This window comes from Neolamprologus multifasciatus, chromosome 7, assembly GCF_963576455.1.
Source record: "Neolamprologus multifasciatus chromosome 7, fNeoMul1.2, whole genome shotgun sequence".
NCBI classification, from domain to species: Eukaryota; Metazoa; Chordata; class Actinopteri; order Cichliformes; family Cichlidae; genus Neolamprologus; species Neolamprologus multifasciatus.
The window spans coordinates 45360483-45375811 of NC_140445.1; the positions used below are offsets into that span (position 1 = coordinate 45360483).

At 39.9% G+C, this 15329-nt stretch overlaps 1 protein-coding gene across 8 annotated transcripts in view; it reads right to left on the reverse strand.

Annotated features, from left to right (window-relative positions):
* Positions 1-15329, reverse strand: part of LOC146515080 (transcription factor SOX-6-like) — a 100087-nt gene that overhangs the window by 30988 nt on the left and 53770 nt on the right. For all 8 annotated transcript variants that reach the window (XM_085165462.1, XM_085165463.1, XM_085165464.1 and 5 more), the window contains 2 exons: positions 9111-9283; positions 6747-6815 (listed from right to left, as the gene is read on the reverse strand). In XM_085165462.1, the coding sequence (XP_085021588.1) occupies positions 6747-6815; positions 9111-9283 (242 nt within the window). The remainder of the gene's footprint in view (positions 1-6746; positions 6816-9110; positions 9284-15329) is intronic.

Sequence of the window (15329 nt, forward strand, 5' to 3'; positions counted from 1 at the left end):
TCCTCTTCCCCTTATCCAATTCAGAGTCACATGGGCGACTGGAGCTTATCTCAGGTGCCACAGGAAAAGATGCAAGCTAGACTACAGACCGGTCACCAGTCTGTCGCAGGGCTAACACAGACAGACAGGCAACAATTTGCACTCACATTTTCACCTACGGTCAATTTAGAATCACCAGTTGGTTTAAAAGTATATAATTGGTTTAAGAGCAGGCTTCTGCGCACCACTTCAGACAACTACATGGAACAGAGCCGTAGTGCAGCAGCCCTGGTTCAAGTCTGACCTGTGGTCCTTTTCTGTGTGTCTTCCCCTTCTCTCATCCTGTCTATCTTCACCACTACACTGTATAATGAAGATAAAAATGCTCAAATGTGTGTGTCTCCACACATAGCTCTGCCAAAACAGAGCATGAGCCACCAACGTGCATGCTTGGTCTGGTATGTGTGGAGCTACAAGTGCCACCTGAGCAGCTCCTCTGACAGCACTGATAGGTCACACAGATAAAAAGCCTGATATCTCAGGAGGCAGTCATCACACACACAAGCAAACACACTTGTAGGTCAGTGTACTTTTGAGGCATTCCTATAAACACATGCAGGCAGACAAGAGGGCCGACGTCTTGTGACACGGACAAAAGAGAATGAAGAGAGAAGAAAAACAAGTCTGTGTGTCCGAATGGCTAAAAAAAGAAGAAAAAAAGTGAAGTTGGGGGGTGTAGGTTATAGAGTGGGACAAAATGCCCCCATTCATTGTATTCCTCTGGGAACACTGGGACTGACTGGGGCTGCTTCACTAGTGCAAACACACAAAGATCTCCTTTTACCAAGGGGAGGGGGGGAGGTTGGATGAATGGACTGGGGAAGGTGGTGCTGCAGGGGCCCCCCTCTGCTCAGCCACTAAGAAAACACGAGGTCCCCTTCCTCTAACTGCCCACCAGACACATCGACATACACACCTAGGCAACAAGGAACATGTGTACACATGCAGACACACACAGAATTAATGGTCCTCTTGTGTAAGGGCAGCAAGGTTAGGGGGCAATGAGTACGTATGTGGTCTGTCTGTACGCTGATCTGTTTGAGAAACAGAGAAGACAAAGAAACATAGTTGCCTGATTGCAGCAGGTATGCACAAGTGGATTTGAACCAGTGCGACACTAAACTTGACATTCACAGCATCATCCACCGCTGCAAAGTATGCCTGTAAAGTATGTAACCAACTGAAAAACATTAAGCCCTTAAGATTTTGGTGAGGTTGCTCTTTGAGTCAACTTTAAAATGAACAAGGGAGAACCAAATAGATCAATATGTTTTTATTGTTATTTTTAAACTTAGGTTTAACATACTGCACATCATCTCACTACCGTTCTGTCAATATTTAATCTTATCTTATAAATATTGCAAAAATATTTCCACCACTGTCCAGTGCATCCCCAAAACAGGCCTAATGTGTAGAAAATTGCACAGTGATGTTACTGCATAATACAATAACTGCAGGTTACTGCAATTACTGTAATTTTTGGCATCATTTGGGGAAATTTCCTGCAACAAAAGCTGCTATTCCAGCACTGCCAACAACTGCCTACAAATTACATTAAAAGAGGATCGACTTATCAAAAAGGCATGCTTAAAGAAAGACAACACTTACAGTTACAGCCAGCAAATATGGGTTTAGAGATGCAAAATAGCTTACATAGAGAATAAAACCATAAAAAAAACTGGAAAAAATACTCACTGAAACACATAACCACACATATAACAAACTGTACAAGAAGCAAGTGCTACAGCACATGTACACACACACACACGCATACAGTAATTAACCATAGGCCTCGAAGAATAGGAAAGTTTTTGAGTTTGATTTAGAATGTGGAAACAGTTGTGATGGACCTCAAATCAGCACACAGCTCCCTTCAGAGAGCAGGACCACAGTAAAGTGAAAGCACCCTAACCAGACTTGGGTCTAATTCTGGGCACTACTATATATTCCAAGCTTGCCGGTCTTCTCATGGACAAGCTCCTAACCTAATTTTCCTGTAACATCTGAACGTATTGCACCAGCTGAATAGGTTATAGGTATATTTACTATGAAAGCAAGTAGCTAGTGGCTATGTCGAATATTTCTAATAGTTCCGTTTTCAGCCAACTAACAAGTGTCACACTGTGGTTCTGGCTAATTCACTTCTGTGTCGTATAGGACAGATAACTGTGGGGGTAAAGGCTGGACTTTAAAAATCCCGATTTATACTGAATGCAGTTTTAATAATATGATTTAGTGTAACAAAAGTTTCACTAACATAACTGAGAGCTAACCAAGTGTGAAGCTCATCAGTGGCTATAGCTGGTTTTGGACAATGTTGTGCTTCATTTGGATTTTCCAGCTTATATACAAACTCAATATAACTCATATATTATGATTTATATATTACAAAAAGTAGCAATTTTGTTGTTGATTTGTTAGCTATAGATACTTGAGGAGCTAATGGTGTATTACAAAGGACCAAATATCAGATCACAACGTGGTGCATCACTCCTTAAAATGAAAGCTGCTCAATAGCTAATATCTACGGTGGCCCTGAGAGGCCAAACGGACTGCAAAACACCAGCAATAAGAAAAACGGTGCAAAAGCACACAAAACACAACCCAAATAGGAAAAAACGACAACAGAAATAGGAAAAAACAGATTTCCAATAGCACAAGGGAAGTGTTTCTAGGGAGACAATAACACGACGGACCAGTTGCAGGAACCAAAATATGCTAAAAATTGCGCTGGGAGACACTTAAAAGAAATGGAGGATCTATCGGTTTTGTGAGGAAAGAAAAGATTAGCGGTAAGTGTGTTAACCTAACTATTAGCCTAAAAACCCATCATCAGTATCATATGAATCATGATAAAACACGCTTACCATGTTTTGGGTTCCCGCAACTGGTCCGTCGGGTTATTGTCTCCCCAGAAACACTTCCCTTGTGCTTATGGAAATCAGTTTTTTCCCATTTCTGTTTTCATTTTTCTATTTCTGTTTTGTTTTTTCCTATTTCCATTGTGTTTTGTGTCCTTTTGCAGCCTTTTTTTTATTGCTGGTGTTTTCTTAAGTTGCAGTCCGTTTGGCCTCTCAGGGCCACCGCATGATAGAGTTTCCCAAGGTCTTTTCGTTACCACCTGGTTGTTGTGCATGCTTTAAAAAGTTAGGGTATACACAACAGTTTTAAAGCTGTCCATAAACTGCCTTTTTGAGGCAGGGTGTATCACGTGATAAATGCAGAAGCGGGGCTAACACAGTTTGGCCTCCAAGCCAAAATCACCACGAGAGCAGATTTTTTCTGTCTTTCACTATCTTGTTACACCCACGTGAGCATAATGAAAACACACTATAATTAAAGGACACAGAATTACTGTATGCTGCTTATAGGATTTTTATTTAGGCGAACACAGAGGTTAATTGATTGGAGGGAGGGCCACTGTAAAATCGGGAATTAGGCATTTTCCATAGCTGGTGAGTCCAATCGACGTTATGGGCTTTCCGAGTCATTGTGTCTGAAGCTGTATTTGCTGACGTAGGAGCTGCCTGTCTATCTAAGCCATTTCCTTGCTCCATTAGTTCTTATGCATGTGTGTGAGTGTGTGGATTATTGTGTTTGTGCCTGTTTGTGTTAAGGCAGGTTTAACACCCTGGCTATTTGCAATCTCACCTTACATCAGCACTTTATCGACAAGGGAAAAGCTTTAGGTGATTAAGAGCAGCAGTGATGAATGTAGAGAGGGGAAGATCAAACTATTGTGATGCATAAATAATTACATCTGAAACTTATTTAGCTGTCACAGACTGCCAGTACTGTGTCAAAATCCTAAATTATGAACGGCAATCAAAACCATATCGTAGCTTGTAGTTCATCACTGTGTAAATAGAAGCCACATTTCAGTAGAGGGCAGCACACAGAAATCACGGCACAGGATAGACCAGAGTTGAAAATATGAAGCAAAAAACAATAAGAAAGCAACACTCGGAGACAAGATCTCAAAGAAAGAAAAGGAGGAGGAGGGGAGGCGAAGGAGGAGACAAGAGTTATAAATGAAGAACAGAAAGAGAGGGAGGAGGAGGAGGAGGAGTGCGGCTTTGCAGTCATTAATTAGCCCGTTAGCTAGGGCCCAGGCGGTGCGGTTAGGGCCTGTGCCTTTGTGGGCCTGAAGGAAATGGGCCACATATGAGAGCCATTATAGGAACCGACTTAACAAAGACACATGCCTGTCAGCCACCAGGCTGGGCTGGGCCACTCTGCCCACGGCACACAAAGAGCCCGCCACCACTGTTTGTGTGTCTGTGTTTGTGTGTGGGTGTGAGCACGCGCACATGTGAGTGTGTGTGTGAGTTTTTGCACATGTGTGTATGTGCACATGTATGTATGTTTGACTGTGTATGTCCTAATGTAGATAATTTGATATCAAATGGCTATAATATTGTTATTGCATAAGTACCATGTGTGAGTTGTTATGCATGTGCAGGCATTTTATCTAATAACATCTGCTGTGTAACATATTTCTTCATACTTGTGTATATGTACATGACTCGGCGTGTGCAACCATATCAGAATGGGGCCTTCGGAAACGTTTCTTTAACCCGTGGACATCCCCCGCTGGCCCTCCACACCACTTAAAACCACATGACAGGAAACCTGGGTCACTTTGAACTATGCTCCCCCACCACACGAGCTGACAAACACACTGACACCATCCTGGAACAGAAGCCAGAGAAGCAACAACAAGTTGCAGAAATGGAAGAGGGAAAAAAAGCAGTGGAAAACAGCTCCCACTGACTTTTCATTGTCTTCCATTCAGAAACCAGATACACATAAGTCACAGTTTTTCACAAGTAAGCGCTGATCTATAAAACTTTCAGAATCTATTAGGCGTCCAAAAAATAAAGGCTAATTAATGACCGATGGTTGGTTGGATGAAGCAATAGATAGCATGAGCTGTCTGAAAGTAAACCCCATGCAGTTTCAACTTTTGCACTTTTCTAGCAGAAACTCTGTTTAGGTTCCTTATTTTTTCCATCTGGACAGCATCTAGTGTTTCAAATTAAGATATGAACAACAACTGGCACTTCTAAAAAGTGGTTTTACCACACTGAGCCCCATTCTTTCAGCTGAAACAGTAGCATTTGGTCAGCTCCTCAGAGTATTGGCCTGAGAGGAGCTCAGGTCTGGATTTGATAAGTGGAAACAGACCAGTGCACCGCCGCCTGTGTGTTTAAGGCCAACACACATCCGACACAGCGTAAACAGCCCGTACCCCAGTGACTAAACCCTGGAGCTTAGCCATAATAATTCTAACTCTCTGTACAGTAGATGCATCATGTGCTGCTTACTGCGCTTGGTTTGTTTGCTGACAAATGCTATTGCCTTAAAGATAACTTAAATAACAATAAGATGCAGCACATTTTTCTCAGTGAAAACAAATGGTTTTTTTTGCATTCATTTTTGTATATTTATGAAACAGCAGATTGCAGTAATTCTGGCCTTTTCAAATTCAATTCAACAAAGAAAATAAAAGTGAAGTACACATTATGCCCTTTACAACAGATGGTTGCAAAGCTCCACATGATAACATTCTGCTCTCAAGAGCCATCTTCTGCATATCTCTTCATTCTAAAAAAAACAAACATGACACAGTATCCATGCTTCACAGTGTGGAACAGGATCAGAGTAGGAGCTGTTTTTTATGGTCTCGCTCTCCCTTGGGGCTAAGAAGGCTAATGAAGTCCAATCCGAGCTTTATTAAGATCCAAGGGTGAGGCCTCATAATAAAAAGATGAAGAAGAAGACGAGCAGGGGGGAAAGTAAGCCCTCATTAACTATATCACACCTCAGGAGAGTAGGGAGATCCAAAGCTTGGGACCAACGGGGGGTCAAAAGTAGTACGGGATGGACGGATGGCAGAGGATTCAGATTGTGAGCCAACCACTTAAAAGAAATAAACCTGTTAAATTCCCATGTGACAGTCAGCCATGCTGAGCAAATTGATCAGCATTTGGTGCACAGCTGGTGGTAATTTCTTGGTGGGTATGTAGGTAAACAGTGAACACTTCACAAATCTCAGTGCATCAGATGGCTCACTGAAACAGATGTAGGAATAAGAGGAGAAGGAGAAAACTGAAAAACTGAAAAAGAAGCAGAAGCCAGAAAAGTGAGTTCACGCATCTCCCTGCAGGTTTCTGTACACGCTCCACAGATGTTTATCCATTTATGTGCTTAATGGTTAAAAAACATTACAGTTATCAGGAAATGCTGCAGAGAAAGAGAAAAGAGGAAGAGTATAAGCCTTGAGCACCTTTGGGTATCAATTGCAGAGTAATCAATGCAACAGTGAATGTTCCAGCTATAACCAGGGCAATCACTGAGTCACCACTGTGTGTTTTATGTGTATCTGAAGGCTTTTGGTGTTGCTTTCTTAACAGCAGGCAGAGCACAAAAGTAAAGGCCATAACCTCTTGTATTATTTCCGCTTTCCAATTACACATGATAAGATGATCATGGAACTGCTTGGACAGACAATAATTAGATCATCTGCACAAAGGACAAAAGATAAGAAGTTCTTGGCATCCTCACAGAGATGGACAAGAAACAAAACAAGAGGAGTCTGCAGAGGGCAGGAGGAGTAAACGCAAAGAAAGGTCAAGACTGAAAAAAGGAAGTGTGTGTGTCTGGTTGTATATACGTAGATGTTTAAAGTGTGTTTGGCTACTAACCTGGATCTGTTGCTGAAGAATGTTTATCTTGTGCTGCTGCTGCAACAGCTGCTGCTGCTGTCTGGCAATCTGCACACACACACACACACACACACACACACACACACACACACACAGAGCGGAAGAGTGAAAATGATGATAAGAGAAGAAAGATAATCTGTATTTCTGTACCGTGTTCATGTTTCTAAAATATTAAAGAACAAACAGTATGCATACAGGGTGTGTGTGTGTCTGTGTGTGTGTGTGTTAATTGGAAATAAAAGAAAAGCAATACAGGAAAATGTCCATAAATGGCTTGTCAGAAATGGTATGTTGCTCTAAGAAGTAAAAAATAAAAAATACAAGGGTCCAAGATGGTGATGATGAAAAATGAATCCAAATCTCTTCACTTTTATGTTATATCATGTCGATTTACACCGTCTTCTCGTGCCATTTTACATTTTAAGGTAAGAGCCTTACAATACTAAAAGGCAAGATTGTCATCTGGTACTCAAGATGATGATGAGGATGTATCTGTCCTCGACAGGTGGCAGACAAAGTGATTTGCTCTTGAAAACTCTCAGTGAGGTCAATCATGTCTCAAATGCAGTACAGTAAATCAAAAACAGGTAGACTCTGAGTTATGTGTCAGTTTGACCTCAGATTATTATCTCTAAAAAGCCTCGGCTGGTGTGATGGATGGTGCATCCAATCCAAGCAATTAGCAGTGCAGAAGGTTTATGAACAATTCTCTTAACTGACACTGAATCTGTGAGATTGGCATGTTTACTACATCAGCCAACAACACCCAATGTGCCTATGGAAGCCTCCCCCCTCCCGCACACACACATAAACAGGAGGGGTGATAATTTTCTCTGTTGTTGTTTTGATGTAAAATTCTCTAATGAAAAACATTCAGTGTCAGATGTTAAAAGGCCAAGCGTCATCTAGTGATTGACATCTGGGAGCGGCCACTCATGAGAGGTTAAAGTCCTAAAAGGGACAGTACGTCCTCAACGTGATCCCGCCCACTCTGAACCAGAAAAGTAAAACAGCTGCCCCTCTTTTTTTTACCTTGAGAAGTCGTTTAGTATATTTATTCCGAAATGTAATTACAGGCTGCTGAATGGGAGGCGGCGCCCCATTTGCACACATGTCATATTTCATTAAAGGCAGATTTCTCGGGTTTGTCTGTAGGGCATTATCCTATCAAGTCTCAACAGCCAAATGACTGGCTGATATTGGAATCTGTCTTTCTCTTCGCGCTCTCCACTTTGCTTGTTTCCTTTGTAAAGCTGTGAAAGGTGGAATGTGTTGTGATGGGAGGTGTGGACTTGTCCAAACAGAGCCTGTCATATGCCAACCTACAGTAACGTGTCGGCAAACAGTGAAAACAAAGAGCAGCTCACCTAAACGCTTTTCTGCGTAGGCTCTCGCTTTCTTTCTCTGTCACACAATGTTTTCGTTTTTTTTGAAATCGCCGTCTGGCACCCTAAGAGACGCTTTTGCTACAACTTTTGAAGGTGCAGTCGAAAGGCATACAGATACACCTACGCGCGTTTTGTTAGGGACATTTTGTTTTTCCTTTACAAGTTGGGTCTCCTTTGTGGCCATTATGTCAGTTATGATAACATTTTTACAATGTGGCTTTGGAGAAAAGAAAAGCTTTGGAATTCGAGGAATTACAGCAAAAAATTACTAACTTATTACTGGAAAATAATAAATATCAGGGGTTTTGTGTCGGATATTGTACACTTTCATAGGTTTAGGACCTTCACATTCAATAGATCAAACAGTTTAAGAGGAAGGCATTCACAAGAAGACAATGCTTTGTGTTAAGTCCTGTTGGCTTTCTAACCTCTGTAATTTGAAGTGTATCCATGGGTTAATAGGTTAATGTAACCTGGTAAAGTTTAACATTTGTATTCATTTAGATGTGCTGTTCGCCCTGTTGGACTAATTTTCTGTTATTTTTAATAATGATAACCTCAAATTTCAGTATTTAGTTGAATGAATAAAAAAATATAATACCTGAAAGGAATCAAAAAAAGGAATTACAGAATATTAAAATTGAACTGTTGACAGTTTAAAGCCCTGCCAGTCATATACATATTTTGTATTTATTTATGTATGTTTTTATTTATTGATTGATATTTTTCGTTTTTTCGGGCCCTGGTGAAACTCCACCCCCACCCCCCTTCTACATGCACCCCTGCATAAACACACAGGAATGAACTATGTGTGATTCATATCACCAAACCCCATACATTATCCTGCACATAGACCAACACATGTACACTATTAACGTTTTTTTCTTCTTTCTTTTTACCCAACTACATCTCATTGTACAGCCCCAAATCCAACACATCCAAGGACCCTCCTTACCTGCTCCTGCTGCTGCCTGGCCAGCTCCATCTGTTGTCTCTGCTTCTCCAGCTGCGAGGCAGCCATCTTTTTTTGCTCATCATGGGCGGCAAGAAGCTGCTCCCTCAGGCTGATCAGCTGACCGATCATGGTGGAAAGCTGGCGCTCCTTCTCTTCCAGCGACTCTGGCGTACCTGGGCAGGAAATTAGCAAGAGTAGCAATTCAAAGTTGATAACACTGCAAACTGGCTGGATGTTCATAAGAGGTGTTCAGATCCTGCTCAGCTGAGGCAGAAAAATTAATACAAAATCTCAAGTGATCAGTTAATATAAAAAAGACAGGGGGGAATTTTAACGAGTACAAAACAACTCATGAAGTTCATGACAATGTTTCATGTAGTTCTAACCAAAGAGTCATGACTGAAAATAAGTTTTCTTCTCTGGCTGAAAGCACCTTGAACATTTTTCATTTATACAAAATGTATTCCAAACCAAAGCATAGCCTACCCTCAATCACTCAGCCGTTGTTTGGCTAACGCAAGCCCTTTACAAACTCTCATTCCTAAAACTCCTGCAAACTAGCAGGCTTGCAGTTACATCTTACTACTTATTATCTTCTGTCTTGTCACTGCATGCCACCACTAAGCATCTGCTCCTGAGAACAATTAAATCACTTTGACTTAACCTTTTTAAAATAAGTAGCTGTTACAGCCCTTTGTCAGGTTTATGAGTTTGATACTCATGGGGGGTTTTTTGGGCCTACTCCAATGAGAATGCTTTTTGTTTTCCACATTCCTCAGATCTTTTTTTAAACAAATTTTTCACTGGCATTTCCTCATGTGTTTTATTTTCAAAATCCTGATAAGTTATGTAAAAAAAAATAACATTGATCAACTGACCTACTGTCTGTTAACCAATATATTGGATGCTATAACTGCTTCTTTTTTTTCTTTATAACTGCTGGCATATTTTAAACCTTTTTCCAAACTTTGGAACACCCTGTCCTCCACTTCAAAGTTTGTCTGACTTTCAACTCTACTTTTAACCTACTGCTCATGACACCAAGCTCTCATGCGGTTCCCAGTCTTTCACAGTACCTCAAAAACTAGCAAGAGTTTCTCAAGGAGCAACACAAAACAATCCCTCTCAGACATCCCATTAATAACATCTTTGGGGTGACATTAATAGAAAAAAGGATGGGTACATACAATTTGCCTTTAGTTGGTTGAGCTCTATTTGTTGGGAGTTGCCACAAGCACAAAGAGTGCTTAAACCATCTCCAGGAATTAGTTTTTATGGAAGAGACAGACTTCTTGAAGATTTAATTAGGGAAAAGCAGGCAAATTTGACTTCACTCTAGGAAGTAACAGGAAGTAACTAGAGTGAAGCGTAAACTAAAGCACAACCACACTGAAGTATATCTTGTTCATATCTTGTTTAGAAGTTCTTGGTCTTGTGTGTGTGTGTGTGTGTGTGTGTGTGTGTGTGTCTGTGTGTGTGTGTGTGTGTGTGTGTGTGTAAGGTCTTGCCCTGGGGCCATGTAGGGATATTGCAGGGTGGCCCCAACACTACCTGCATACTAACAGAGTCTTCATTGTAGTCCTGTCAGGCCCCTATTGTACCACAGAGTGCCCCCCCCCCCCCAACACACACACACACACACACACACACACACACACACACACACACACACACACACACACACACACAGAAATTACCCCTCAGCACCCCTGTATCAAAGGCAACATTCTCCTCTTCTTGTCTCTTTTCTTCATGCTTTCATTCTGTCTATTTTTTCTATTTTTTCGGGTTTCCCCCAAAAGACCTTCCCATCAGTTACTCCGCTTCCAAGTCCTGATCCTCCCCATGGTGTATTCTCGCCACTCATCATTTTCCTCTTGTTTCTTTTTATTGTTTTCTTTTCCCACCTTTTTTATCTGTCTTCTCCTCTTACGTTATCACACCTCCTCCTATCATCAGCTCCACCCTCCTTTTATCCCCTCTTCTCTTTTTCCAACTCTCTTGTTGCATCCTGCTCCTTACTCGCCAGCTTCCTAATTCTTATTCTCCTCCCCTCTTTTCTCATCAGATCCCCGACTTTTTTTCCTCTCTTTATCTCATTCCTCACAGCATTTCTGTTGTTGTCACCACTTTTCTCCACCTTTCTTTAAAGTTTATTTTTCCCTTTTCACCCTTCACCAAGAATCTCTGGCGATTCAGTCTGGCAACACTGATAGGTACTTTATAATCTTGTCATGTCTTCAAACTTACACGCTTAACACAGATTCCTTCCTATTCCCTGGCATTCTTTACAGTCAAGTACAGCTTATTGTGTAACAGCAACAACTGCGATTACAGCTCCATGATTCATGTGGATTATGGGTTCTGCATTCCACACGCAACACCTTGCGTTCCTCCAACACTTCTGGCACCGATAATCATCTCAGATGTTTCCGTTTTCCATCCGTCAGGATTATTCCTGACACCTGCCGAGGAGTCCAGCCAAAACAGAAAGCCATTAACTGTTTTCTCACTATGTTTAGATGATTGGGATGATGTGTTGATGAACCAGAACTCTCTTACTTCTGTATGAGGTGTCTGTTAATCGCTTACGTGATGTTTTCATTCACTGGAATCGCATCCCAAGCTTCAAGATTTCATCTGATTATCATATGATGTTTCATTACATCACAATAAATATAAAGGCACTGCTATATCAGAACATGCACAAATAACTATTCAGCTGAATAAAATTGTTTATATTTGCATTGTTTAATTTTTTTCTTTTATTATTATACATTCAGTAATATAACGGCTGTCTGTGAATCCCCAAACCATATGACACAGTTATGTCTCAGGCCACTTTCTTTTAAACACACAAATGCACCAACAAACACATTTGAACACAAAAGCCACACATAAAAATACACACAAACCATCACCCACTCACAGGCTCACACCTCTGACTAACATATTGATGTCTCTGACTGTGCTGAGCTTCTGCCAAACCATCTTGTTTTACCACGGGATCTATGTGCCAGACTCCCAACGTTGCTCTCTACAAGACTAAACAGTCTCCTCAAACTTACACCACAACAAACATTCTGACTTTTGACCCCAAGACAAACACAGTCACTCCATGTTGTCCAGAGACATGCTCGTGCTCTCTGCAAGCCAACGGCGTGTAAAGATCTCACATCCAGTCTGCCAAATTTTAAGGTTTATTGTAGACAAACAGCCCGCTTCTCCAGACAGGCGGTTGCATATGAAAATATATATATATAAAAAAAAAGAACGAAATTGCAATGTGAGAAAGATGCCTTATTTAACTGACTGCTGAATTTGAGTGTGATTATTGCTGCCAGATGTGCCTGCTCATGCATCTGACAGTAGAATCAGACACTTTCCATCCATCTGTTAATATGAGCTCTCTGACTTTGCAGGAAAAAAAAACATGGAAATGTCAAAACCAGGAATTCTAAGAATACCCAAATGTCAAAAAATAGAGACGAGGTAAAGCTGGAAAAGAAAAAAAAGATGAAAATGTCCACATACATATCCCCATTGCAAACAGCTAATTCATCATCTGAAACTTTGGTGACACTGCTGAGCTGAGAGGTGTCCAGGTTTTATTCTTTTTCCATTGCAGTTATTTTCTAGCCAGCATCTTCTTAATTTGTTGTAGTGTAGTCTCATGAAGGTTAAGAATATATAAAAGAAATAAAATCATTCTTCTCATTTTAATTTATCATGTTTTGATAATAGTGTAAATGCATAACTGCTGTATTCAAGGCAACGACAATTACAGGAGAAAATCTTTTTTTAAAAATCCTTCAAAATAAATCGTTACAGTTTTATAATTTTTCAGAGTGGCACAAGTTTCGCTAGCATCATCTAACAGAACTGCAGAGCTCTGCTTGATCCGTTCACCTTTTTTCTCTTTTTCTATTAAAAACTAATTAAAAGCAAAGCTATAGGTTGTAAATGGGGAAAATACCAGTGAACTGCTGCCCTCTGTGACTAAAACAACATTTTTTGTGATAGGAAGAAGAATAAGAGAGTGGAGAAGAGTAGTATTTAAAGCTTAGTGCTAGAATATTATTAAGGAGGATATCAGGACACGGTAATGAAGAGCAACTACGAGCAAATAATTAGACGAAATGTCACGCACCTCCTTCTAGAGCTTCATAGTGTTTATATATTAATCCTGGGCACATTCCCAGTTGTTTTGCTGTGAGTCATGGTGTAGTGTAGCTAAAAAGTGTTTACTCACACATAAACATAAATGTATTGTACACAGGCAAACTGAAGCCATACCTGACAGGTAATGAACATTCCAGTAAATAAAAGGAGGTCAATGGGCTTTTTTAACCCTAAAAATAACTGCGACTGAACAAATAGGTCCAGGTCGCTGTGTGAGGAGACACAGAGCAACAGTTGTGTTTGCGTATTTAGGTCAGCCAGACCAGGCTTCTTTTCAACCATCAAGAAATAAAACGCTTGAATTCAGCGAGAGTATTTTCTTTAGTGAGGACACAGCTGGATGAACAGAGACATCTGTGTGCCGTGTTTGTGTGATCATTTGTGTGCGTGCGTGCTGGTACATGCTATATTTATTGGTGTCTTCAACTAACACATAAGAATTGAGTCCAACTTTGTGGATTAGACAAGCATACTCTTGTCTTGTCTCCGCTGAAGTGCTATCAAATATTTAAAGAGATGGTAAAGGAGGGTTTCTATCACAGAAATGACAGAAATAACTTTTTAAAGTCACCAAAACTGAATTGCATGAAACACAGATCCATAAAGCTTTGATTTGTCATTATAAGATTAACTTGTATTTTTCAAACATAGAGCATCCTGTAAATTGTTAACCTTTATTGGGTGGGATTACTGTTGGCCATCAATATCATGACAATAGATTGCACGCTAGTGTCTTTCTTCCCCAGGAAAATGTATTTGTATGTTGTGTCTGCTCCAACAAACAAACTAAAAAAAGAAAAAAGTTTAATCCAAATCTATCAAATAGGTGTAAAGTAGTGATATGAAGCACTGTGCTTTTAAAAAAGAGTAAGTTTATTGAACACACAAGCACTTTAATTGAGGCTACTGAATGATCAGTTAAATGCTATTTAACTGTTATTCTTCAAGTTACAAGAAACTTTGTCTAATCATCAAAAGTGCAATAATGCTGTCATGACTACAGGTGGATATCAGATATATACTTATTTAAAGCAAATGAAAAAAAAATATGTCAGCTAACGTTCTGCTAGTTCATGCAGTATTAGACAATTAGCATATTTGCATACGTCTTTATCTTAATAATAATATTTCCTCCTCTGTGTCATAAAAAAATTCCATCTGAATGCTGCTTTTCATGCAGAAATATAGTCACTTTCAAAGAGGCCGAGATGCTTCTGCATATCCTTTACCAAAAAAAGTGGTACGTTTAATAGATTAAGACACATGTGACAGGCACTAAATCTGCAAAGCACATCAAAACAAGTGGAGCATGAGAGGCTTAAATCTGAGCAGGAACGTGCCCTTGAAAATACTTTTTTGTACCTTTTGTAGCTGTCAAAAATGTTTAAATTGAATTAAAATGAACTGATTTATTCATTTTTTATTCCTAATTTAAGTTTTCTATCCTGTGTGTCTCCTCACACAATGACCTGAACCTATTTGATATGGCAACAATGGGACTGATAGTAATACCAATAAAAAAAGTAAGTAATAAATATTTATATAAAGGTTGATTAAGAAAGGTGAAAAGAATCGCTAAATGCTGATTGGCCTTGGACTTTGGTTTGAGATTTAAAAAATTGGAAAATCTGTGCAGACAAGAGTGCGTATGTAACTTTTAATTAGCAACCTTTTTATATAAGAAAGATAAAAGCATTTGAGGGAAGCAGAGCACGACTTTTGGCTTCTTCTTATAATTTCTCATTTTAAGCAATCAAAGAGGACAGCTGTTTTTGTCTTCATGTAAAAAATGTGCCACACTATAGCAACTACACTGTGATTGAATTGAATGTCTCATTTTAATATTTCACAGTGAAAACAGAAAGAATCCAAAGATAAAGATCATTTCTACTGATGGAAATTACCTTCACTTCACTCTTACTTGAATTTCATCTTACTTGTTTCTTCTAGTTTGAATAACTTTACTGTATCCCTGCACTTATCTGACACAAGAGCATTCTCAATGAGTTGTGTAACCTATGCTAAATTATTACTATG